This window comes from Eleutherodactylus coqui, chromosome 3 (genome assembly GCF_035609145.1).
Source record: "Eleutherodactylus coqui strain aEleCoq1 chromosome 3, aEleCoq1.hap1, whole genome shotgun sequence".
NCBI lineage: Eukaryota > Metazoa > Chordata > Amphibia > Anura > Eleutherodactylidae > Eleutherodactylus > Eleutherodactylus coqui.
Window position 1 is genome coordinate 96682060 of NC_089839.1, and position 27709 is coordinate 96709768.

A 27709-nucleotide genomic window follows, 5' to 3' on the forward strand; every position below is an offset into this window, starting at 1 on the left:
TTTCAAAGACATTTAATTGTTTACAATTATTTTCTGCTGCCATCTTTTGCGCGCAATAACTTTTTTATTTTTCCATCAACGTCCTTGTGCGAGGGCTCATTTTTTGCGAGATCTCCTGTAGTTTACGTTGGTACCTTTTCGGAATACATATGACTTTTGATTGCTTATTATTGCAATTTTTATGAGATGCAGGGTGATTGAAAAAGTGCATTTCTGGCGTTCTTTTTTTTTTTTTCAGATGATGTTCACCGTACGCTACTATGCGCTACTTTGATAGATCAGATTTCTACAGACGCGGCGATATCAAATATGTATTTTTATTTTATGATACAGAATAACGATCCGCGCCACCATGTGCTGAATAATATGAATAACTCACCTGGTGCTAAGCGGGGTTCCCCTAGACCGTTAGATCCTAGGGAACAACCCGCCCGCACCTGTGGTCCGAGTAAGCCCGTAACAATCTACGAAGAGACTTCAGGTATCCTCTGGTAAGGGAAGGAGAGCCGCCGGAAAGACGCAATCCCAAAGAGGAAAAAAAAACTCCCCTCAATGGGTTAAAACAAACAAACTTTAAAAGATAAAAAAGTTCTTTCCGCGCTACTACTGGAGCTCCTCTTTGGAAAGAAAAAACTGTCGTAACGGACAGTATTTGTATAAATTATTTATACATTTATTTCCAAATAAAAGAATGCATGCAAGTAAAATTCCTGCAGCAATAATCTATCAATAATACAATGCGTTTCAGCGTTCTGCAAACGCCTTTCTCAAGTAACTTGAGAAAGGCGTTTGCAGAACGCTGAAACCCCAGAATCTACAGAAGGGCCCCCGCTGCCATGACACCCACACAACTCCCTGCGATCTCATCTGGGGATTTAATTGCCGCTATCGGAATTGACAGCATTTAAAGGGTTAATAGCCGCGATCGGACGCGCAGCTGATTGCAGCTATTGCCTGCGGGTGTCAGCTGTAATAAACCGCTGATGCCTGCACTGTATGAAGAGAGGTCGCGCCGCGTTTTCCCTTCATAATACCCCAACGCTGCAGGACGTAAATGTACGCCCTGGAGCGGGAAGTGGTTAAAGGTTAGTCTTAGGATCTATCTATAATCACCAGAATCTTGGTGTGCTTGTCTTAAAGAGAACCTGTCATCTCTGAACAGCATCATAAACTAAGTTATGCTGCTGTTCGGGAAGGTGACGGAAAGCTGGGGGATATATTTTTATATTCTCTCGCTCTCTTGTTCCCACTCTGTCCATCTGTCATCATTCCTTGTTGGCTATTCACAGCACTTGAAGACAGACGCATAGAAGTCTATGTATCTGTTTTCGGCTGCTGAGAACAGCGACATGTCAAAATTTTCTTAAAAGTGCAGTTACTCTTTAAGCATGTAAATGCTTAAGTAATGAAATGTCCTGCCACTGGCCGATGTGTGGAGGAGGGCCACCACTTCTATCTACCTACAGTTGCAATCAAAATTATTCAATCACTATTTCAAATTAGCTTTATTTTCGACTGTTTGCAAAAACACTAATCAAACAAGAACAATTTAAATAGCTCAACTAATATAACAAGCGGTTTCTCCAAATTCAACACAAAATGCCACTTTTAACGACTACTGCAGTCTCAGTATTAGTCAAGCCCTTCATGACAAGTGTCTCTAGTATTTAGAAGTGCACCCTTTTGTAGTTATGGCCTACTATAAACATGATGCATCACCAAACAACAGCTTCTAAAAGCATTCCAGAAGAATCTTAGCCAATTCCACATCCTATTTCCCAGCAGCTTAAAGCCACATTACTTACTGCAAGAATAACGATAAATATTTGGTATTGGTTAATATTTGGGCCAAAATATGCAAGCTAGCAATTCACATCAAGGGTTCTCATTATATTGCAAGTCCCTACACTAAAATCACAGAAAATGGACAAATCAATTCAAGAAATCACTGTCATCATACATACCTACTAGAATGCTGATAGAATGATACAAGGGTAGGTATAGACACCACATCCCAATTGCATGCAGACAGGCAAACTGCTATATGGAAGAGCACTGCACAGGTGAAAAATACTGATGACCAACCACATCCATCACATATTGATGTTACACTTGCACATAGATAAGGTATAAAAGGGTGCCAGTCCCACCGATATGTGTAGTGCTTTATAGAGTCTTCCAACTATTAACCCTTTCCAATCCAATTTGTATCCTGGTTTTCCTAGGGGGCTTACTCTTTTACTGCCGGTATACAACAGCGCTATATGCTGGCTAAAGCCAGTACTGCATGAGGTGACACGTTGGATAGGCTCCGACAGCAGAGAGGCTGGCAATATACAGTAAGAGAACCCCGACGGACGTCTTCCAACATCGGAGCTGTACAGCCTTCAATCATAATGTCTTCAGAGGTCAGACAGTGGATTGGAGAGGGTTAATGATGCCCTACATGATAAAGCCTGGTGGGCCTCCCTGTACATCAGAAATGTTTACCCCTTATTGTCAAGCCCCCATCATGGTAGTGGACAGGGTCATTCATGACAATGGTTTTATCCAACACTTTAGGCAAAACCTGCAGTCTGTTATATACTCACCGAGGGTTGTTATCTCTAGAGTTCTTAGAATTCCTGTGTTATTGACTACTCCCTCCAGGCTCTGCACTAGACATAATATCAGTTTTAGTGGGCCTTTTAACAGTTTTTATTTGACTATACATGGTTTTACGCCAACTTACAAATGCATTTTTACATTGATAGGTAATGGACCACACCATGACCGCTGTTGCAGTTACGAAGAAAGTAACATAGTAGATGGTGTTTATTGCTATCCAATCGGGCATTGGATTGAAACTGCTGGACATACTGATGAAATGAAGCACACCACAGACTTCTACTTCCACATTGCTGATAATCAGGCCATGCATTTCTCCAGGTACATCCCAGCATTCCCACTTACTGGCATTGTGTTGCAGTGTTCTAATATTGATATATGCTCTTTTTCCATGTTCCGTTGTCTGGTATGTTTTCTTATGACAAGAGATAATGATTACGTTTTGGTCCTTTTTAATTATAGGTCTTGTACAACGTAGAAAGAAAATCTGATAACACTTAAACAATTATGATATGGCAGGATACAATATCAGGATATATCATTAAATAAAGTAATTTATTAAATAATATGAAAGTTACATTTGAAAGGCATTCCCTGAAGATTTGAAGAGACCGTCGCCATCTTTTTGCACCCCTCTCTAAGGGCACCATAAGGTAGTGCCTGTGACACTGATTATAGTGATATGTGTGCTGTGTGGATCAGTGCAGTAGTTTTGGAGAAACTTGCCTTTTATCAGTAGCCGCAATTGCATAGAGGACTACTTACAGTTATCCTAGATATTCATGAGCCGCAGCTAAATACACCCACCCTGCCTTCCAGCAAATGATTGACAGCTCTCTACCTATTGCAGTGCATAGAGAGAGGGCTGACAGTCATTGGCTGGAGGATGGGGTGGTTGTGGCTAGCCTGCAGCTCATGAATATAGAGGACTACTTCTGTGTTTGGGTGCTACTAATGAAATGCAAGTTTCTCCAAAACTGCACAGATCTACACAGCAAACATTTTATCACTAGAATCAGAGCGATGGGAACTAGCTCATGGTGCTCTCAGTGAGGACTGCAAAACGATGGTGACAGAGTCTGTTTAAACTTAACCCATATCCATAGGATAGTGGATAAGTGAGTATTTAGTGGGTCTTTGATTGCTGAAACCCCCGCCGATTTTGAAAACAGGAGGACACGTATAAATGTAGAGATGGGCAAACATATGCACTGTTGCTTCATTTATTTCTATACGACTGCCGAAAAGAAGCCAAGTAAAGCGTTCACTGATTTCCGCCAGTTAGTAAACATGGGCCAAAGAATGTGAGCAAATTGTATAATTATTAGAGATGAGCGAGCACCAAAATGCTCGGGTGCTCGTTACTCAAGACGAACTTTTCGCGATACTCGAGGGTTCGTTTCGAATAACGAACCCCATTGAAGTCAATGGGCGACCCGAGCATTTTTGTATATCGCCGATGCTCGCTAAGGTTTTCATTTGTGAAAATCTGGGCAATTCAAGAAAGTGATGGAAACGACACAGCAACGGATAGGGCAGGCGAGGGGCTACATGTTGGGCTGCATCTCAAGTTCACAGGTCCCACTATTAAGCCACAATAGCGGCAAGAGTGGCCCCCCCCCCAACAACTTTTACTTCTGAAAAGCCCTCATTAGCAATGGATACCTTAGCTAAGCACCACACTACCTCCAACAAAGCACAATCACTGCCTGCATGACACTCCGCTGCCACTTCTCCTGGGTTACATGCTGCCCCCCCCCCGCACGACGCAGTGTCCACAGCGCACACCAAAGTGTCCCTGCACAGCCTTCAGCTGCCCTCATGCCACGCCACCCTCATGTCTATTTATAAGTGTGTCTGCCAGAGGAAAAGCAGGCACACACTGCAGAGGGTTGGCACGGCTAGGCAGCGACCCTCTTTAAAAGGGGCGGGGCGATAGTCCACAATGCTGTACAGAAGCAATGAGAGATCCAGTCCTGTGCCACCTCCATCTGGAGCTGCACACGTGGGCATAGCAATGGGGAACCTATGTGCCACACACTATTCATTCTGTCAAGGTGTCTGCTTGCCCCAGTCAGACCGCGGTTTTTTATAAATAGTCACAGGCACGGGTACAACTCCGCAATGGGAATTCCGTGTGCACCCACAGCATGGGTGGCTCCCTGGAACCCACCCGCTGTACATAAATGTATCCCATTGCAGTGCCCATCACAGCTGAGGTAACGTCCGATTAAATGCAGGTGGGCTTCGGCCCACACTGCATGCCCCAGTCAGACTGGGGTTCTTTAGAAGTGGAAACAGATGCATTTACAACTCCCTGTGGACCCACAGCATGGGTGGGTGCCAGGAAGCCACCGGCGGTACATAAATATTTCCCATTGCATTGCCCAACACAGCTGAGGTAGTAATGTCATGTTTAATGGAGGTGGGCTTCGGCCCACACTGCATGCCCCAGTCAGACTGGGGTTCTTTAGAAGTGGACACATGTAGTTACAACTCCCTGTGGACCCACAGCATGGGTGGCTCCCTGGAACCCACCGGCAGTACATAAAAATATCCCATTGCATTGCCCATCACAGCTGAGGTAGTAATGTCATGTTTAATGCAGGTGGGCTTCGGCCCACACTGCATGCCCCAGTCAGACTGGGGTTCTTTAGAAGTGGAAACAGATGCATTTACAACTCCCTGTGGACCCACAGCATGGGTGGGTGCCAGGAAGCCACCGGCGGTACATAAAAATATCCCATTGCATTGCCCAACACAGCTGATGTAACGTCAGCTGTAATGCAGGTGGGCTAAAAATTAATTTGATTACACTGTAGGCGAGGGCCCACAAAAATTGCTGTATCAACAGTACTAATGTACATCAGAAAAATTGGCCATGGCCAACCAAGAGGGCAGGTGAAACCCATTAATCGCTTTGGTTAATGTGGCTTAATTGGTAACTAGGCCAGGAGGCAGCCCAGTTAAAATAAAAATTGGTTGAGGTGAAAGTTTCAACGCTTTAATGAGCATTGAAACGTATAAAAATTGTTTAGAAAAATTATATGACTGAGCCTTGTGGGCCTAAGAAAAATTGCCCGTTCGGCGTGATTATGTGAGGTTTCAGGAGGAGGAGCAGGAGGAATATTATACACAGATTGATGAAGCGAAAAGGTCCCCGTTTTTGATGGTGATAGAGAACAATGCTTCCATCCGCGGGTGCAGCCTACGTATTGCTTAGGTATCGCTGCTGTCCGCTGGTGGAGAAGAGAAGTCTGGGGAAATCCAGGCTTTGTTCATCTTGATGAGTGTTAGCCTGTCGGCACTGTCGGTTGACAGGCGGGTACGCTTATCTGTGATGATTCCCCCAGCCGCACTAAACACCCTCTCTGACAAGACGCTAGCCGCAGGACAAGCAAGCACCTCCAGGGCATATAGCGCGAGTTCAGGCCATGTGTCCAGCTTCGACACCCAGTAGTTGTAGGGGGCAGAGGCGTCACGGAGGACGGTCGTGCGATCGGCTACGTACTCCCTCACTATCCTTTTACAGTGCTCCTGCCGACTCAGCCATGACTGGGGAGCCGTGACACAGTCTTGCTGGGGAGCCATAAAGCTGTCAAGGGCCTTAAAGAGTGTTGTCCTGCCTGTGCTGTACATGCTGCCTGATCTCCGCGCCTCCCCTGCTACCTGGCCCTCGGAACTGCGCCTTCGGCCACTAGCGCTGTCGTATGGGAATTTTACCATCAGTTTGTCCGCCAGGGTCCTCTGGTATAGCAACACTCTCGAACCCCTTTCCTCTTCGGGAATCAGAGTGGGCAGGTTCTCCTTATACCGTGGGTCGAGCAGTGTGTACACCCAGTAATCCGTAGTGGCCAGAATGCGTGTAACACGAGGGTCACGAGAAAGGCATCCTAGCATGAAGTCAGCCATGTGTGCCAGGGTACCTGTACACAACACATGACTGTCCTCACTAGGAAGATCACTTTCAGGATCCTCCTCCTCCTCCTCCTCAGGCCATATACGCTGAAAGGATGACAGGCCAGCAGCATGTGTACCCTCACCAGTGGGCCAAGCTGTGTCTTCCCCCTCCTCCTCATCTTCCTCCTCCTCCTCCTCCTCCTCACCGCGCTGAGATATAGACAGGAGGGTGCTCTGACTATCCAGCGACATACTGTCTTCCCCCGGCTCTGTTTCCGAGTGCAAAACGTCTGCCTTTATGCTTTGCAGGGAACTTCTCAGGAGGCATAGCAGAGGAATGGTGACGCTAATGATTGCAGCATCGCCGCTCACCACCTGGGTAGACTCCTCAAAGTTTCCAAGGACCTGGCAGATGTCTGCCAACCAGGCCCACTCTTCTGAAAATAATTGAGGAGGCTGACTCCCACTGCGCCGCCCATGTTGGAGTTGGTATTGCACTATAGCTCTACGCTGCTCATAGAGCCTGGCCAACATGTGGAGCGTAGAGTTCCACCGTGTGGGCACGTCGCACAGCAGTCGGTGCACTGGCAGATTAAACCGATGTTGCAGGGTGCACAGGGTGGCAGCGTCCGTGTGGGACTTGCGGAAATGTGCGCAGAGCCGGCGCACCTTTCCGAGCAGGTCTGACAAGCGTGGGTAGCTTTTCAGAAAGCGCTGAACCACCAAATTAAAGACGTGGGCCAGGCATGGCACGTGCGTGAGGCTGCCGAGCTGCAGAGCCGCCACCAGGTTACGGCCGTTGTCACACACGACCATGCCCGGTTGGAGGCTCAGCGGCGCAAGCCAGCGGTCGGTCTGCTCTGTCAGACCCTGCAGCAGTTCGTGGGCCGTGTGCCTCTTATCTCCTAAGCTGAGTAGTTTCAGCACGGCCTGCTGACGCTTGCCCACCGCTGTGCTGCCACGACGCGCGACACCGACTGCTGGCGACGTGCTGCTGCTGCTGACACATCTTGATTGCGAGACAGAGGTTGCGTCGGAGGAGGAGGAGGAGGGTTTAGTGGGGGAAGCATACACCCCCGCAGATACCACCACCGAGCTGGGGCACGCAATTCGGGGGGTGGGTAGGATGTGAGCGGTCCCAGGCTCTGACTCTGTCCCAGCCTCCACTAAATTCACCCAATGTGCCGTCAGGGAGATATAGTGGCCCTGCCTGCCTGTGCTTGTCCACGTGTCCGTTGTTAAGTGGACTTTGGCAGTAACCGCGTTGGTGAGGGCGCGTACAATGTTGCGGGAGACGTGGTCGTGCAGGGCTGGGACGGCACATCGGGAAAAGTAGTGGCGACTGGGAACTGAGTAGCGCGGGGCCGCCGCGCCATCATACTTTTGAAGGACTCCGTTTCCACAACCCTATACGGCAGCATCTCCAGGCTGATAAATTTTGCTACGTGCACGTTTAACGCTTGAGCGTGCGGGTGCGTGGCGGCATACTTGCGCTTGCGCTCAAACACTTGCGCTAGCGACGGCTGGACGCTGCGCTGACAGACATTGCTGGATGGGGCCGAGGACAGCGGAGGTGAGGGTGTGGGTGCAGGCCAGGAGACGGTAGTGCCTGTGTCCTCAGAGCGGGGTTGGATCTCAGTGGCAGGTTGGGGCACAGGGGGAGAGGCAGCGGTGCAAACCGGAGGCGGTGAACGGCCTTCGTCCCACCTTGTGGGGTGCTTGGCCATCATATGTCTGCGCATGCTGGTGGTGGTGAGGCTGTTGGTGGTGGCTCCCCGGCTGATCTTGGCGCGACAAAGGTTGCACACCACTGTTCGTCGGTCGTCTGCACTCTCAGTGAAAAACTGCCAGACCTTTGAGCACCTCGGCCTCTGCAGGGTGGCATGGCGCGAGGGGGCGCTTTGGGAAACAGTTGGTGGATTATTCGGTCTGGCCCTGCCTCTATCCCTGGCCACCACACTGCCTCTTGCAACCTGCCCTGCTGCTGCCCTTGCCTCCCCCTCTGAAGACCTGTCCTCAGTAGGCGTAGCAAACCAGGTGGGGTCAGTCACCTTATTGTCCTGCTGCTCTTCCTCAGAATCCTCGGTGCGCTCCTCCCTCGGACTTAATGCCCTTACTACTACCTCACTGATAGACAACTGTGTCTCATCGTCATCGGCCTCCTCACCCACTGAAAGGTCTTGAGACAGTTGCCGGAAGTTCCCAGCCTCATCCCCCGGACCCCGGGAACTTTCCAATGGTTGGGCATCAGTCACGATAAACTCCTCTGGTGGGAGAGGAACCACTGCTGCCCAATCTGAGCAGGGGCCCGAGAACAGTTCCTGGGAGTCTGCCCGCTCCTCAGAATGTCTCATTTTCATGGAGTGAGGAGGCTGGGAGGAAGGAGGAGCAGCAGCCAGAGGATTCTGAGTTGCAGCAGTGGACGGCGCAGAACTCTGGGTGGACGATAGGTTGCTGGAAGCACTTTCTGCCATCCACGACAGGACCTGCTCACACTGCTCATTTTCTAATAAAGGTCTACCGCGTGGACCCATTAAATGTGCTATGAATGTGGGGACACCAGAAACGTGCCTCTCTCCTAATCCCGCAGCAGTCGGCTGCGATACACCTGGATCAGGAGCTCGGCCTGTGCCCACACCCGGACTAGGGCCTCCGCGTCCTCGGCCGCGCCCACGTCCTCTAGGCCTACCCCTACCCCTCAGCATGCTGTATTACCAGGAATGCAGAAACACAACGCTGTAATTAAATGTGCCGCTTATTGGCCTGTGGTTGGAGGCTGAGTTCGGTTACGGAACGCCAGAAAATAATTTGGCGCAAGCCTGCTGTAACACTTAGCTGGCTGCGTATGAATTTGGAGAACAACTACACCCAGCAGAGACCCAGAACACTGAGCACGGTGACAGGCAGGCCAAATAGATTTTTTTTCAAGATTTTTTTCAAAAGGACCACTGCGTATATTCAATCAATAATATATGTCTTCTGTCCCTGGACTATGTGACGGAACTGCAGTGTTGCACTGTTATTAACTGCAACAGACCGGTGATTTCAGAGCCAGGAAATAATTTGCCGCAAGCCTGCTGTAACACTTAGCTGGCTGCGTATTTATTTGGAGAACTACTACCCCCAGCAGACACGGACCCAGAACACAGAGCACAGTGACAGGCAGGCCAAATAGATTTTTTTCCAATATTTTTTTCAAAAGGACCACTGCGTATATTCAATCAATAATATATGTCTTCTGTCCCTGGACTGTGTGACGGAACTGCAGTGTTGCACTGTTATTAACTGCAACAGACCGGTGATTTCAGAGCCAGGAAATAATTTGCCGCAAGCCTGCTGTAACACTTAGCTGGCTGCGTATTTATTTGGAGAACTACTACCCCCAGCAGACACGGACCCAGAACACTGAGCACAGTGACAGGCAGGCCAAATAGATTTTTTTCCAATATTTTTTTCAAAAGGACCACTGCGTATATTCAATCAATAATATATGTCTTCTGTCCCTGGACTGTGTGACGGAACTGCAGTGTTGCACTGTTATTAACTGCAACAGACCGGTGATTTCTGAGCCAGGAAATAATTTGCCGCAAGCTTGCTGTAACACTTAGCTGGCTGCGTATTTATTTGGAGAACTACTACCCCCAGCAGACACGGACCCAGAACACTGAGCACAGTGACAGGCAGGCCAAATAGATTTTTTTTCAAGAATTTTTTGAAAAGGACCACTGCGTATATTCAATCTATAATATATGTCTTCTGTCCCTGCCTACACAATTCTGTCCCTGGAGTATTACTGCAGGGCGCCATGCTCTGTACGGCCGATATACAAAAAAAAAAAAAGTGCAACACTGCTAAAAGCAGCCTACACACTACTGCACACGGTTAGATGTGGCCCTAAGAAGGACCGTTGGGGTTCTTGAAGCCTACACTAACTCCTAACACTCTCCCTATAGCAGCTCCGGCACCAACAGCACTGTCCCTCAGCTTTCTCACAAGGCATCTGAGGCGAGCCGCGGGAGGGGCCGATTTTTATACTCGGGTGACACCTGATCTCGCCAGCCACTCACTGCAGGGGGGTGGTATAGGGCTTGAACGTCGCAGGGGGAAGTTGTAATGCCTTCCCTGTCTTTCAATTGGCCATAAAAGCGCGCTAACGTCTCAGAGAGGAAAGTGAAAGTAACCCGAACATCGCGTGGTACTCGTTACGAGTAACGAGCATCCCGAACACGCTAGTACTCGAATGAGTATCAAGCTCGGACGAGTACGTTCGCTCATCTCTAATAATTATCATTATATAATTCTACACTATGCAGCTTATTTAAGACATATACTGTATGTGCAACACTGTAGCATGCAAATAAAAATATATTCCTAAAAATAATTATGAAATTCATTTATTCAATATACCGTTAGAGCTCAACTCATTAAAGGAATTGTATTGCCTATATTTTTTTTTTAAATAATTATTTCTTTATTGAAATCACTTTGAAATAATTAACATAACAAAACAAAATTGAGAGGTAACAGCTTCAGTCTAAAACAAAGACTCAGTAGACATATCACAATATGGGAACAATGGGTGTTATGTACCTTTTACATGGGATGGCAGTCGTCTAAATGACTACATAAGGGCACTCCTAGTAAGCCCTTGCTGGGCTGGATCAGGTGTATCTGTGCCGCAGCCAGACGGGAATCCAAACCACTGTTCCCCCAAAAGGTATCCACAGAAAAAGGCTTTGCAGCATACATTAGAGCAAATGATGATGAAAAAAGACTTTAGGTCATCAGCGCTTAGACTGGCAGACTTCACCGTTGGATAGCGAGCTTTTCGCTCAGCGCTTCACCTTCCATGTGGGGGGTGTACATTTAAAATAATTGCATGAGTGCACAAAAGATAATGAGTAAAAATTAAAAAGAATAATAATAGGTGTAGGAGTAAAGTGTCCACAATCAGTGAGTACCAAAAAAAAAGAAACAGAAAGAAGAAGGGGTTGAACAGATCAAAACAAAACAGACCATTTTGTTTCCCACGGCATACAGGTGCTCCACAAGCAATGTATTTCTGAAAAAAAGAAGAGTGTAGGTAATATGTACATTATGTGATGTTTTATACCCAAATATTCTATCCAAGGTGCTCAGGAAGAAAATGAGGAGGCTTTAGTAACATATCTATATGAGTATAGTTCATCCAAATGATACGTAAGATTAATAGAATTAACAACTTCGTTCAAAGTAGATGCATCTGAAGATTTCCATTTTTGTCACTCGCCAGGCGAGATGCAAGAAAGATATGGGCGATAAAAACTGAGTTAAAAGACGAGAGTTTATCTGTAGACAAAAAAGCAAAGGGCCATAGCCACAAAACAATGTGATACAGTATAAACAAAATCAAAAAACATATTCCAAAAAGAACAAATGACAGGTCAGGACTGTTATATAAAGTGATGGATCAAAAAGCTGCCATTTAGGACACTAGGAAAGTTGAGTTGACATCCTTCTGCCTTGGATTTGCCCTTACTAGGTAAGATGATAGATAGCTAGCTATTAGACAGGTAAGTAGATACCAGAGAGATAGATATAGATATGAGATTGATAGGTATAGTGTGAGGTATGACATTAGTCCCAAATGGTTTTGCAACACTGCTGCGTAGTTTGTAGGTGGAAAGGAGCTTTGAAGTAGACTTCAGCAAAGGCTGCCACATCCCCCCTTCTCCAGTGGACCTGTGATGTCCTATGGCCTTGCTAAACCAAAGCTAGAAAATGTTTACATAAGAGAGATAAAAACAGGAATTGGTCCTTCACGAGCCAATAAGTTCTCCTCCCCCTTACTGGTTTCAGCTAGCCCTAATAACTTTTTGGAGCCAAAATTTAAACAAGGAGACTTTGCTCTGGACAAGGGAAAAAATATAATTTGGAAATTATTACTGATCTGTACATCACAGCCCACTGACAAGAATATTTTGCAAAATGTCGCACCACCACGAATAAGGTACAGGGGCTTCCATTTCTGTGGGACGCTCAGAACACCCAGAACTGCTTATCTGGGACAGGATAAGCCCAAAGATACTCATGTGTAGACTCAAACCATACATAAAATCATGAGCGGAAACTTCACCGTCATATTTTCTTTGTGAGCCCCACTCTCATGGAATTATGAAGGAAATATGGATTTCAGGGATTATATGCTCCAATGTAAGCCAAACCCCCACGGGGGCTGGGAGGAGCTAATGGGGAGTTACTCACTAAGTGTTTAAAAATCGCACAGGGACGTGTGCTCGGGGTCAGCCCCTGGGAGGTCACGATACTGCCCAGTTGTAAGTTGTAAGTCTGCAACACTTCACGCAAAGAATGGTAACCCTCTTTATTCTAATCTTTGTTATTTTACTGTCTGTGACATCATATGTATGCCTCTTGCCTGTTACCTTGTAACATCCTTTTTATATTTTTCTGTAAATAAGCACTTTTACTTTTTAGAATTAAACCTTAAATTAATTAGTGAATCTTGTCCGTGTTAACACTAAACCATATCTCTAAAGATATACCTGTGGGTAATTTGCATTCGAGCCCAATGCCCCTGAGCATTGGTGGTGGCAGCATTTGATTGTATCAGCGTGGGCATTATAGAGCTCTGGAGTGCGTTAGAATGATCAGGCCGTGATTTGAGCTTTTGCTTTACATGCGTGCAGAAGTCCGGAAAAGCTAGGTGACAAATCAGCCGTTGTTCTAACGACCTCAAACTTGCCATCTCAGTGATATTGAGCACAGGCTAGGTGGATTGCTGTACAGTTGAGAAGTTAGGGGAAAAAAATCATCATTAAAGATGGAAATGCCCTTGGATGCCCAAGAACACACAGTCAAAAAATAAAAGCGGACTTGGGGAAAGTAGGCTTATGAACATTTAGGGTTCAAAGAGCGTGTTGCAATCTTAGAAAGGCGAAAAACATATTACTAGGTAGGTGGCAAACTTGTTTGAATTGCAGTTAAAAGCATGTAGAGATGCATTTCAGCAGAAGTCATGCAGATAATGATTTGACTGCTGAAAAGTTTTCACTACAGAACTGGAAGTATCAGTCAATTATTAAGCTCAGTGAACAGTGTGAAAACGGCAAGATTTTAGAATTTTTTAAAATAGAAAGTGTGCCATTGAAAATGTAAGAAAAAAAAAGAACAAAAATGATTAAAGCATGTTTAACATAAATTCTGGATTTATACAATAGGCCATTTTCAGATGCCACATTCCTTTTAAGTGAAATATCATGTTATTTAAACTTTGAAAATGCCCATATCCTAACAAGTGAAATGTAAAATGTGCCAGTAACGGTTCATTAGATTCACATGCGGCAGATTTGTTGCAGAAATTTCTGCAACAAATCTGCCAAATATGAATATACCTTACCATTATTATGCAGTATTATCCTGTGCAGGAAGATAATTTGCAACAGAATTTGAGAAGATGTAGTCACAAGGTTGAGTTAACTATTATATCTCCCATAAATCTTTATTTTATAGATCTATAACAATAAGACTTGTAACTTGCAAGAATTTAACTTCTCCTTACCTATTCATTTTACCTAGAAATTTCCTTTCAAACTACAAAGCAGTACAAAAAAAACAATAATTTGAAGCAAAAATAGCAACAGTGATACATGCCTATGGCCGCTTTCATAGGGACGTGAAAATCACGCAAGATTTGTGCAATGCGACAAATCTCGCACGAATATGAATCCCATTCAAAAGCATAGGATCATGTTCTTCCTGCATCGTGGTGCTGGAAAAAAACCACAGCATGTCCTACAGTATCTTTGGGCATTCCCTCGTAACGCATTGCCTATTGTTTTCAATGGGACTGGAAAAGCGCACGGGATGCGATGTGCACCCCAGTGTGATGTAAGGTTTTCCAAACAAAGCAATGATAAACACTTGCCCATCGCTACTGTACTTAAGTGATGGGATGCGTTTTTGACACAAAAATGCCTTGCACCCGCAGGTACCTCGCACGTTGGCGAGCATGATATCAGACCGAGTTTCACGGCCCAATATTATGCTCACCCATGAGTAGGAAGATTAAAATTGTAGTATTAGGCTGGCTTCACATGAGCACTAGTATATGTATTGCACGTGCATTTGTGCATGCCCATTGAGTTCTATTGGGCTTTTTGATGCACAAATGCACAGGAAAATTGAGCACGCTGCATTTTTTTGCGCAACTGAAACATGCAGGAAAAATATGTGCATGTGAAAGAGCCCATTAAAATCAATGGGTTCTATTCTCTGTGTATTGCACATGCAAATACACGTGCCAATATGACCGGGTGAAGCCGGCATGAAAATATTGGATTTCGGACATTATCTACACTACCGTTCAAAAGTTTGGGGTCACATTGAAATGTCCTTATTTTTGAAGGAAAAGCACTGTACTTTTCAATGAAGATAACTTTAAACTAGTCCTAACTTTAAACAAATGCACTCTATACATTGCTAATGTGGTAAATGACTATTCTAGCTGCAAATGCCTGTTTTTTTGTGCAAAATCTACAAAGGTGAATAGAGGCCCATTTCCAGCAACTATCACTCCAGTGTTCTAATGGTACAATGTGTTTGCTCATTGGCTCAGAAGGCTAATTGATGATTAGAAAACCCTTGTGCAATCATGTTCACACATCTGAAAACAGTCTAGCTCGTTACAGAAGCTACAAAACTGACCTTCCTGTGAGAAGATTGAGTTTCTGGAGCATCACATTTGTGGGGTCAATTAAACGCTCAAAATGGCCAGAAAAAGAGAACTTTCATCTGAAACTCGACAGTCTATTCTTGTTCTTAGAAATGAAGGCTATTCCATGCGAGAAATTGCTAAGAAATTGAAGATTTCCTACAACGGTGTGTACTACTCCCTTCAGAGGACAGCACAAACAGGCTCTAACCAGAGTAGAAAAAGAAGTGGGAGGCCGCGTTGCACAACTAAGCAAGAAGATAAGCACATTAGAGTCTCTAGTTTGAGAAACAGACGCCTCACAGGTACCCAACTGGCATCTTCATTAAATAGTACCCGCAAAACACCAGTGTCAACATCTACAGTGAAGAGGCGGCTGCGGGATTTTGGGCTTCAGGGCAGAGTGGCAAAGAAAAAGCCATATCTGAGACTGGCCAATAAAAGAAAAAGATTAAGATGGGCAAAAGAACACAGACATTGGACAGAGGAAGACTGGAAAAAAGTGTTGTGGACGGATGAATCCAAGTTTGAGGTGTTTGGATCACAAAGAAGAACGTTTGTGAGACGCAGAACAAATGAAAAGATGCTGGAAGAATGCCTGACGCCATCTGTTAAGCATGGTGGAGGTAATGTGATGGTCTGGGGTTGCTTTGGTGCTGGTAAGGTGGGAGATTTGTACAGGGTAAAAGGGATTCTGAATAAGGAAGGCTATCACTCCATTTTGCAACGCCATGCCATACCCAGTGGACAGCGCTTGATTGGAACCAATTTCATCCTACAACAGGACAATGACCCTAAACACACCTCCAAATTGTGCAAGAACTATTTACAGCAGAAGCAGGCAGCTGGTATTCTATCGGTAATGGAGTGGCCAGCGCAGTCACCAGATCTGAACCCCATTGAGCTGTTGTGGGAGCAGCTTGACCGTATGGTACGCCAGAGGTGCCCATCCAACCAATCCAACTTGTGGGAGATGCTTCTAGAAGCGTGGGGTGTAGAGATGAGCGAACGTGTCCGTTACGGACACATCCGCACCCGGACACCGGCTTTAGCGAACACTGCAGTGTTCGCGCGTAAGTGTCCGGGTGCCGCCGGGGGGCGGGGAGATGCGCGGCGGCGCGGGCGGCAGTAGCGGGGAACAGGGGGGAGCCCTCTCTCTCTCCCTCTCCCCCCCACTCCCCGCCGCAGCCCCCCGCGCTGCCACGGCGGCCCCCGAACTTTTTCGCCCGAACACCGAGGTGTTCGCAAAGTTCGGTGTTCGGGCGAAAAAGGGGCGGGGCCGAACGTGTTCGCTCATCTCTAGTGGGGTGCAATTTCACAAGCTTACCTCAAAAAATTAACAGCTAGAATGTCAAAGGTGTGCAATGCTGTAATTGCTGCAAAAGGAGGATTCTTTGACGAAAGCAAAGTTTGATGTAAAAACAATGTTATTTCAAATACAAATCATTATTTCTAACCTTGTCAATGTCTTGACTCTATTTTCTATTCATTTCACAACGCATGGTGGTGAATAAGTGTGACTTTTCATGGAAAACACAAAATTGTTTGGGTGACCCCAAACTTTTGAACGGTAGTGTATGTGTTGAGAATAAAAATGATTTGCATGCAATGTGAGTTTTCAGTTTATGCGTGTGTCTCATATATATTATATATGCACTTTCTTCCATAAAATTAGAATACTGCCTAATATCTGGCTTGGCAGTTGCCCTCGGCAGCTGGAGCACATCACTATCAAGATGAAACATGAATTAGGAGTGACTGCCGTCCTGAACTTCCAGACAGAGTGGGATGTTATCCAGAATTCCAAAGGCTGCAATAAGTATTCTGAGCCCATGAGCCTGGACACCATGTTCAGGTTGTATAATGAAGCTGGACTGACATATATATGGATTCCTACACCTGATATGAGTACAAAAGGTATGGTATGTGTCCTGATGGATTTCAGGCATAATATAATCACATAATAATGTCAACCTCATATTTAGTGTACCTCCAGTCTTACATAGCATTTTCAAGCAGGCATATTTTAACTTGTCATGCACTTTATAAACTTTTTTGAAACTTTTGTGTAAAAAGAGATCAGATCCTTCAGCATCCCCACAGCAGTGCTTATAAAGATGACTATACACATCATGATAATTTTTAAAGTACTCCTGCAGTTACTAAAAAAAAATTATGATATCTCAAAAAGACATATAAGATTTTCATCGGCAAGGATCTAGATTGAGTTTGCATACAAGAAGGGCTGACAAGTTTGCTTTAGCCCTTTCCTGCCCCCAGTAGTATGTTGTGGTGAGTGGGTCATTCCTCCAAACTGTTGTGCAATTTTGATACATGGGAAGATGGAACAATACCTCTGTAGCTCCACCTATTGGAAGGCAGCATTCTTACAAGTCAATGTTAGACTTTGTAAACAAGTCTTGCAACAATGACTGAGAAATGTAAGCCAAAGCCAGAGTAGGCATACACAGACAGCTGTTTCAGGGTTTTGCCCCTCATCAGTGTGCAGTAGGTTTCTGACTTGGCTAGTGAGAGGCTGGTTGAATCAAGTTAGCATAAAATTTATACCTTGTGGCAAATGTCATAGAAAAAAAACAATGGTGGATTTACAATTTTTTTCCATCCCAAAATGAAAATGAATAACAAGTTCCATAAAAAAAGCCATTATGGAAAAATAAAAAAGTTATGACTCAGAATACAGCGTTGAAAAAATACATGAAGACCCAAGCACACATTACTAAGGGGTTAATCAGCTATTTTATCAGGAAATATATATAAATTATATCAGTAAAGCTCCCGACACTTGTCCACACACATACTTGCTCTTGTGCTTCTGCACGGAGCGAGTATCGCTGGCTCACTCACAGAGAGGTCAGCAGGGGGGCAAGAAGGCTACAGGAGATTTCTCTTTACTCTCCCCCGCCCCTCTCCATTGACATAATATAGCGGACATTCAGTACTGAACGGCTGCTATTTACACTGAACGATGATCGTTCAGCTCATCGTTTATTGTTTATGCTGCATAAACGATGGATGATGAGCTGAACGATCATCGTTCAGTGTAAATAGCTCCCGTTCACTACTGAACAGCTGCTGTGTTAAGTCAATGGAGAGGGATGGCAGAACAAGAGGAGAGAAATTTCCTGCAGCCGCCCCGCTATGAGCCAGCGATACAAGCTTCCATGCAGCAGCGCGACAACAAGTACGTGCGGGGACGAGTGTTGGGCATCATTTGCCCGGCATTTGTCCCATCTAAATGGAGCTTAAGGCCAGCTTCACAAGGGAGTACTTGCACTCCTATTTGCCTATGCAATACGCTGTGATTAGAACCAATTCATTTCAATGGGTTCATTCAAATGTGCGTATTTTCCTGTGCATTTTGGTTGCAAAAAAAAACAAAACGCAGCATGCTTTATTTTCTTGCACCTTTATGCACCAAAAGTCCCCATAAAAGTCAATGGGGATGTGCAGTATGCTAGGACATGCGTGGCAGGAAAAGAACACATCTTGAACTCATTGGACTAATTAGCTATTTCAATGGCTGGGAGCATTGATGCATATTCTTTTGTGTGCACAAATGCGCATGCCTTCCGCAAGGTAAAACTAGCAAAGTATACGCTGATGTGTGCAAAAGTAATTTTCTTTCCGCAAATACGTGGCGCTTATGCAAATGCACATACGCTCTTGTGAAGCCGGCCTTAACCCCTTCCCGCTCCTGGACGTACCTGGTACGTCATGGTAGCGGGATACTTCCCGCAACATGACGTACCTGGTACGTCCTGGAGATAGCACGGGATCACATAAGATCCCGCGCTATCCCGCAGCGGGAGCCGGCTGTCAGTCACAGCCGGCGTCCCGCTCCAACAGCGGGGGGACATCGGAGATGCGCCCGCCGCTGTTAACCCCTTCCCTGCCGCGATCTAAGTAGATCGCGGCAGGGAAAGAGTTCACAGAGGGATCGCGATCCCTGTGTGTCTCCGGCCGGAACTCGCGATGTTATCGCGAGAGCCCGGCCTGTCACCATGGCAACAGGACGCCAGACACTGGCGTCCTGTATTGCCTGTGCCTATAATCGCTGTACAAGCGATAAGGCATGGCAGAGCAGTAGCTTTGCCATGCCTTATGACAGCGATCATAGGCACAGTGATGTAAGTCCCTCAGAGGGACTCAAATAGTATAAAAAAAGAAAAGAAAAGTGTAAAAAAAAGAAAAATGTAAAAAAAAAAAATGTAAAAAACCCCTTTTTTATGCTTTTTCTAATATTAGCATAAAAAAAGGGAAAAAAGACTAAAACCCCACATATTGGATATTGACGCGTCCGTAACGACGTGTACAAAAAGTTGAACATGCTTTTTATTTTGTACGACAAAAAGCGTTAAAAAAAACGCTAAAAAACAGAGGCAAAATGCTAATTTTTAGCATTTTGCCTCACAAAAAATGCAATAAAAGTGATCAAAAAAGCTGTACATTTCCCAAAATGGTACCAATAAAAACTACAGCTCGTCTCGCAAAAAATAAGCCCTTAAAGAGCTCCGTACATAGAAAAATAAAAAAGTTACATGACTTTGAATGCAGCTATAGAGAAAAAAAAAAGATTTCCAAAAAAAGGGGGTTTTATTGCAAAAAAGTGTAAAAACCTAAAAAAAATATAACAATTTTGGTATCGTTGTTACCATACCGACCCGCAGAAAAAATTTAGTGTGTCATTTATGCTGCATGATTAACGCTGTAAAAAAAAAAAAAAAAATCTATGGCAGAATTGATGCGTTTTCTCTCCCTGTTATCGTTAAAAAAAAAAAAAAAAATTTTTACGATATTGTCTATATACCCAAAAGTGGCACCGATAAAAACTACAGATCGCCACGCAAAAAACAAGCCCTTATATGGCCGCGTCCACGGAAAAATAAAAAAGTTATGGCTTTTGAAAAATGGAGATGGAAAAATACCAAAAAATCGCTTGGTCCTCAACGCCAAAATAGGCCGTGTCATTAAGGGGTTAAAGGGGTTGTCCCGCGCCGAAACGGGGTTTTTTTTTTTTTCAACCCCCGTTCGGTGCGAGACAACCCCGATGCAGGGACTTAAAAAAAAAACCGCACAGCGCTTACCTGAATCCCCGCGCTCCGGTGACTTCTTACTTACCGGCTGAAGATGGCCGCCGGGATCTTCTCCCTCGGTGGACCGCAGGGCTTCTGTGCGGTCCATTGCCGATTCCAGCCTCCTGATTGGCTGGAATCAGCACGTGACGGGGCGGAGCTACACGGAGTCGGCATCCTGCACGAGCGGCCCCATTGAGAAAAGAAGAAGACCCGGACTGCGCAAGCGCGGCTAATTTGGCCATTAGACGGCGAAAATTAGTCGGCTCCATGGAAACGAGGACGCTAGCAACAGAGCAGGTAAGTGAAAAACTTCTTATAACTTCTGTATGGCTCATAATTAATGCACAATGTACATTACAAAGTGCATTAATATGGCCATACAGAAGTGTATAGACCCACTTGCTGCCGCGGGACAACCCCTTTAAGGTTGAATTACTGACTTAACTATAGGGTATGCGCTTGCACCCCGGCCCAGGGGCCGTAGGGGCCCAAAAGGCCTCTCTTCTCCATTTTAGGGGCTCAGTACTATGAATAAAGCATTATAGTTGGGGGCCCTGTTACAGGTTTTGGATTGGGGCCTAGAAGCTTCAAGTTACACCTCTGGTTGGAATGATGATGTTGATCAGTTTTAATAATGGGAAAAAAAACTGAGCAGTATTTGGCCAGTTTAACTCTTCATAGATGACCTTCTCTCTATCCCAGGAATCTGTATTCATTGTGAGGGTTCCTCATTGTTGAGGCAAATCAATTACCTGTCCTAATATGCCTTCACAGTGAATATGGAGTTCTAGGAGGGAGAGCAGACAGTCTGAAGATTTAAACACAGAGCTGCTATGAATCTTTTTCAGGTTTAACTAAACAAAGAGACACCGAAGGTTAATGTTATCTGAAATAGTAGGTTTATGCCATGGCCATTTTCTTTCTATGACACTCCATGCAGATGTACTTCTTCATAAAATTGCAGTGCCGCCAACGATTACTCTTGAATGTATCAATATTTCTTGTTTATGCAATAGAATTAACTTTTTTTAAGCTCTATTTGTACAGCATGCTGTCCATCAAAATTGTGAACAGAACATCCAGGGATCCATTTTACAAAATTGTGTAATTGTAATCAAAATTTCCCCCTTTAGAATTAGATGGTGATATCACAGACTATACTACTTGCATATCAAGAAAACTAAGATCACGAGAACATCCGGTAATGGTACAGGAAAAATCAAAATCAAGAATGAAGAAATCGAAGCAGTTCAAGACCTCATCTTTCTTGGATCGAAAATCAACCGCAATGGAGAATCAGGACCCCGAAGTAAAACTACGAACTGCTCTAGGTTGCAGCGCAGTGTTAAGTATGAACAAGATCTGGAAAAGCAAAGACATAAACATTGCAATAAAATGCCAGATAGTGAACACAATTATCTTCCCAATCACAACTTACGAATGTGAAAGTTGGAAACTGAAGAGAACAGACCGGAGGAAGATTGATGCCTTCGAACTTTGGTGCTGGAGGAAACTCCTACAAATTCCTTGGACCACCAAGATCACAAAAAAACAGTCCTAGATCGTATCAAACCATTTTTTTCATTGGAGGGAGACTCTTATACTTTGGCCAAGTAATGCGAGCTAATTTGTTAGAAATATTAATAGTGCCTGGAGTGCTCAGCGGTGAAAGAAGATCTGGCCGCGAAAAAACATGCTGGCTTGATACTATCTAAGCCGACACTAATATGCAGGTGATCGAACTGAAAGATGCCACACAGAACAGAACCGCATGGAGAGGGCTGATCCCTAAAGAGTAAACGGATAAAGATAGATCACACAGTACATGACTTGGCCAAGTTAAAATCACAGAAAAGGGAAATATCAGCAGACAAAAAAAATCACAGAAAGTAGCCATATGCTTAACAATGTACTAATAAAAGAGGTCAGGTGAATGCAAAATATCCCTGCCATCCATTGTACAGGCTCAAGGTACTAATGAACAGGCACTCACACATTTTCCTTATATTGAAGGGGGCGGCTGCTTAGAACTATTCTTGCAAAAGGAAACAGATACAGGGTGTCAAGCTACATGGTACGTGGGTTATGAGCTCACGTATTTTGGCTAAAATATTAATCGATACTTCGTATTTATTGATATTTATCAGTAACATGCAGTGCAGCTCTGAATGCTGGGTGCCATTGTTTTTCATGTATGGCATCATTAATAGTTTGCATGGTCAACTACATGTAGCATGTGGCGTGACACCCTGTATCTGCCTCTTTTTGCAAGAATAGTACTAAGCAGCTGCCCCCTCAATTTAAAGGGGTTGTCCCGCGCCGCAATGTTTTTTTTTTTTTTTTGCATAGGCCCCCCGTTCAGCGCAGGACAAACCCAAGGGATGTGTTGAAATTAAAAAAAAATTTTTTACTTACCCGAATCCCCTCTCTGCAACTTCTTTTCCTCCAAGATGGCCACCGGGATCTTCACCCACGATGCACCGCGGGTCTTCTCCCATGGTGCACCGTGGGCTCTGTGTGGTCCATTGCCGATTCCAGCCTCCTGATTGGCTGGAATCGGCACACGTGACGGGGCGGAGCTACGCGATGATGCGTAGAAGGGGCGGAGCCAGAACGCTGCTCATGCCCGGACCGACCAGAAGGGAGAAGACCCTTCTGCGCAAGCGCGTCTAATCGGGCGATTAGACGCTGAAATTAGACGGGACCATGGAGACGGGGACTAAAGATGAGCGAACGTACTCGTTTCGAGTAATTACTCGATCGAGCATCGCTATTTTCGAGTACCTGGCTACTCGGGTGCAAAGATTCGGGGGGCGCCGGGGAGCGGGGGATGGCGTGGTGGAGTGGGGGGTAGCAGTGTGGAACAGGGGGGAGCTCTCTTTCTCTCCCTTTCCCCCCCACTCCCCGCTGCAACCCCCCACTCATCCACGGCGCCCCCCGAATCTTTTCACCCGAGTACGGAAGTACTCGAAAATCGCGGTGCTCGGGTGAAAAAGGGGCGTGGCCGAGTAGGTTCGCTCATCTCTAACGGGGACGCCAGCGCAGGGAAGGTGAGTATATAACTTCTGTATGGCACATATTTCATGCACGATGTATATTACAAAGTGCATGTATATGGCCATACAGAAGTGTTTAACTCAACTTGTCATCACGGGACAACCCCTTTAACCCCTTAACGACCAATGACGTACCTGGTACGTCATGGAGCGTCGGGGTATGTATGAAGAGAGGTTGCGATGCAACCTCTCTTCATACAGTGCGGGCATCAGCTGTTTATAACAGCTGACATCCGCGGGCAATAGCCGCGAGCGGCCGCGCGGCCGATCGCGGCTATTAACCATTTAAATGCCGCTGTCAATTCTGACAGCGGCATTTAAATCCCCCGAACATCGTTCGGGGGTCCCGCACGGCCCCCCCCCGCGGTGAGATCGGGAGAGCCGTGCATGTGTCATGGCAGCCGGGGGCCTAATGAAAGGCCCCAGGGCTGCCTTAGCAGACTGCCTATCAAGCCGTCCCCGTGGGGTGGCTTCATAGGCTGCCTGTCAAAAAGCAATATGACGTAATGCTATAGCATTACGTCATACTGCAGGAGCGATCAAAGCATCGCATCTTAAAGTCCCCCAGGGGGACTTCAAAGTAAAGTAAAAAAAAAATCAATAAAGTTTTTTTTTAATTGAAAAAAAAAAAAAAGTTGTAAAAGTTTAAATCACCCCCCTTTTGCCATATCTATTATTAAAAAATCTAAATAATAAATTAAAAATATGTATTTGGTATCACCGCATCCGTAAAAGTCCGAACTATCAAAGTACCACATAATTTTTCCCGCATGGTGAACGTCGTCCGAAAAAAAAAATGAAGAACGCCAGAAATGCATTTTTTTAGTTACCCTGTCTCCCAGAAAAAACGCAATAAAAAGCGATCAAAAAGTCGTATGTATTCCAAAATGGTACTATCAGAAACTACAGGACATCCCGCAAAAAATGAAACCTTGCTCAACTACGTCGACGGAAAAATAAAAAAGTTATTGCGCGCACAAAATGACCGCAGAAAATAATTGAAAAAAATTTTATGTCTTTAAAAAAAAAAAAGAGGAGTATAGTAAAAAAAAACCTATACAAGTTTGGCATCGTAGTAATCGTACCGACCCATAGAATAAAGTTATCATGTCGTTTTTGTTGCCATTTGTGCGCCGTAGAAGCAAGACGCACTAAAAGATGGCAAAATGTCGTTTTTTTTTCATTTTACTCCACTTAGAATTTTTTTAAAGTTTTTCAGTACATTATATGGTACTTTAAATAGCACCATTGAAAAATACAACTCGTCCCGCAAAAAACAAGCCCTCATACAGCGACGTGGATGGATAAATAAAGGAGTTATGATTTTTTTAAAGGGGGGAGGAAAAAACGAAAATGGAAAAAGAAAAATGCCCGCGTCATTATTAAGGGCTTCTACCCACTAGCTTTTTTTTAATACTGCAATATTGCTGCGTTTTTTAAATGCAAATGTCAATGGGACTTTTTAATGTTAAAATCGCATCACACAAAAATCACAGAAGCACAAATTTGCGATTTTTGCGCGACGTAATCTTAACATTAGAAAGTCCCATTGACATTGCATTAAAAAACGCAGCAATATCGTGGTGTTAAAAAAAAACGCTAGTAGGTAGAAGCCCTAAGGAAGGTGTGTGAGTGGGTGTTCATCAATACCTTGCACTTGTGCAAATTGCTCCTCCATTTGGCAGTCCGGCTGTCCACATGTTGAGGGATGTGGTGTGTTTGCCTGCCCTCGTGTATCAGTAAGTATATGGCTACCTTTTTTTGTGTGTCAAGTTAACATTTACTTGTCTAGTGGTGTCAGAGCGGTTACATACCACTTATTAATCATTATCTGACCCCAGATAGTATGTAAAGGGATTGTGATGTTGCAAGGGGATACTATGCACTTTTCCTTTGTGCCAGGCTAGGAAATAATTGTATAGTGATGCCACAAAGGGAGCACGTCAAAGTCACTCATGTTCCTGTTCCATATTTGTATGCTATTGACTGGTCATGGCACAATAGCACTATGTAGTTTTATGCCAACTGCACATAAAATTCTCTAGTGATGTCACTAAATGACCACAGCCCTAAATTGTATTCTAAATTCCCTGTTAGTGTTTAATGTAATGGTAATTTCACAAAAGAGCGCTTTGCAGGCAGTCTTTCTAACAGGTTAACATTTAATTGTTTCGCGATATTGCAAGAGGGACACCAGCTGTCTTACATTTTATGAACCATGCCATTATACCATTGAATGGATGTCTCAACGGTGTATAATGTAGATATCCATTGCCAGGTTAGTGTTTAAAAGCACAAAAGGGGCATCTTTCTTTCCTTCTTTGTTCCATGTCAGTGCAGATGTCCCTGAACGTACAATATTAATTGGTTCCAGGACGCCATTGTGAGTTAAAATTATTGTAACCATTGAGACTATAACTCTATGGAAAACTACTAATTGGTTCATAGGCCCCCAAATTGTGAACCAAAAACCATACAAGATGAGGATTAACCCCTTGAGTGGCGGGTTTCCTACGACCCTGTCGTGCCCACCAGGGCAGGTTTTTTAAATGGTCTCATCATTGAATTTCAGCTAATTTTGCAGTTGCGTTCCAAGAGCCATAACTTTTTTATTTTTCCATTGACCAGGCCATATGAGGGCTTGTTTTTTGCGGGACAAGTTGTACTTTTTGATGGCATAATTTTTGGGTATATATAATGTATTGAATAGCTTTTGTAAAAACATTTGTAGGGAGATTGGGGGAAAAAAAAAAATTCTGCCATTTGTTTTTTGGATTTCATTTTTACGGCGTTCAACATGCAGAATAAATAATGTGATATCAACACGATTCCACCGATACCAAGTTTATACAGTTTTTGTGTTTCGGGGAGGAAAAAATGGAGCCATGTCATTAAGGGGTTAAATAATGTACCAACTTCCTTCTCTGGGTCATTACGACGCAGGGATACCACATGTGTGAATTTATTTTACATTTTTTACAAAGTAAAGGGAGACAAGTGTTTTTATTTTTATTTTTTTTTATAATTTTTAAACTTTTTTTTTTTTTTTAACTTTTTTTTATTTTTGTCCCTTTAGGGGACTTCCACAGGGACCCATCAGGACCCCCTGATCACTTTCCGGGGGTCCGATGGTGACAGCCCTTTATCTGCTGCAGTGACAGCCCTTTACATGCTGCAGTCACATAGACTGCAGCATGTAAAGGGTTAACACAGCAGAGATCAAAGGTTTTCTCTGATCTCTGCTGTAAGAGCTGGTGCCTGCTTGTCCTCTGACAGCCAAGCACCAGCTCTCTCTGCCACAGAGATCATCGGCTTGCTTCTGACAAGCCGATGGTCTCTATGGCAACCTATAAACAAAGCAGGAGACTTAGAAGCAGGAGATTGCCTGCATATCGGCAATATCTTCTGCTTCTGTTGTTCAAAGCCCTTGCTTTGTTCTCTGTGGGACTGTGCAGGCAGAGCACACTGCCACAGCTTGTGGCATTGTGCTCTACAGCTCCCATAGTGATACATAGCCCGGAAATCTTCCGGGCTATATCACTATCGGCAGTGGAGCTCGTCCCCGGAAAATTTCCGGCCATGCCACTCAAGGGGTTAAAGACAAATAAAGATATAACTAACAGACATAAAGTCAGAAAGATCTGTTGGAAGCTGTAAATCACTTTCTATAGTAACCCCTTAACAACCACGGACGTAAGGCTATGTCCTGCAGCGTCGGAGTATATATGAAGGAAGATCGCGTGATAATCTCCCTCCATACAACGCGGGTGCTGCCTGTTTCTTACAGTCAACACCCGGCAGCAACAGCCCCGATTAGCCGCGCAGCTCATCAGAGCTGTTAATCCTTTAAATGCCACCATTAATTCTGACAGCGGCATTTAAATCCCCTCTGCCAATGTTCCGAAAGGCCCCAGGGCTGTCATTGCAGAATCAAACCATGCCCATGAGGTGGCTTGATAAATTGCCTGCCCAATCACAGTATTATGGAATGCTATGGTATTATATTATACTGCGAGAGTGATCAAAGCATCGCAAGTTGTTGTCTTCCCCCAATGAGTTAGAGCCTGGAAATGTTGGCTTGATACATGTTAGATAGTCCCTTTTGTTTTTATATTTTATTCCTTCACATTGATTTTATCTTGATTTATTAAAAAGTTATTTTTTAATCTGGACTATTTTTCTGGAGTGCTGGAGAATTGTTATTTTCAAGGAGCTTTTGGTCCGTTTTTGGAGCGGTATATATATCCACCCTCCTGTTTTATCACAATGGATTCATATTGTCTTATAGAGGGGAGCTGGTCATTACATATCTATTTTGAATATAAGCTAACTATTGATAT

At 44.6% G+C, this 27709-nt stretch overlaps 1 protein-coding gene across 1 annotated transcript in view; it reads left to right on the forward strand.

Annotated features, from left to right (window-relative positions):
* The window catches only part of EPM2A (EPM2A glucan phosphatase, laforin), a 75231-nt gene that overhangs the window by 39919 nt on the left and 7603 nt on the right, over positions 1-27709 (forward strand). The window contains exons 2-3 of the mRNA XM_066595895.1: positions 2754-2928; positions 16893-17134. Of these exons, the coding sequence (XP_066451992.1) occupies positions 2754-2928; positions 16893-17134 (417 nt within the window). The remainder of the gene's footprint in view (positions 1-2753; positions 2929-16892; positions 17135-27709) is intronic.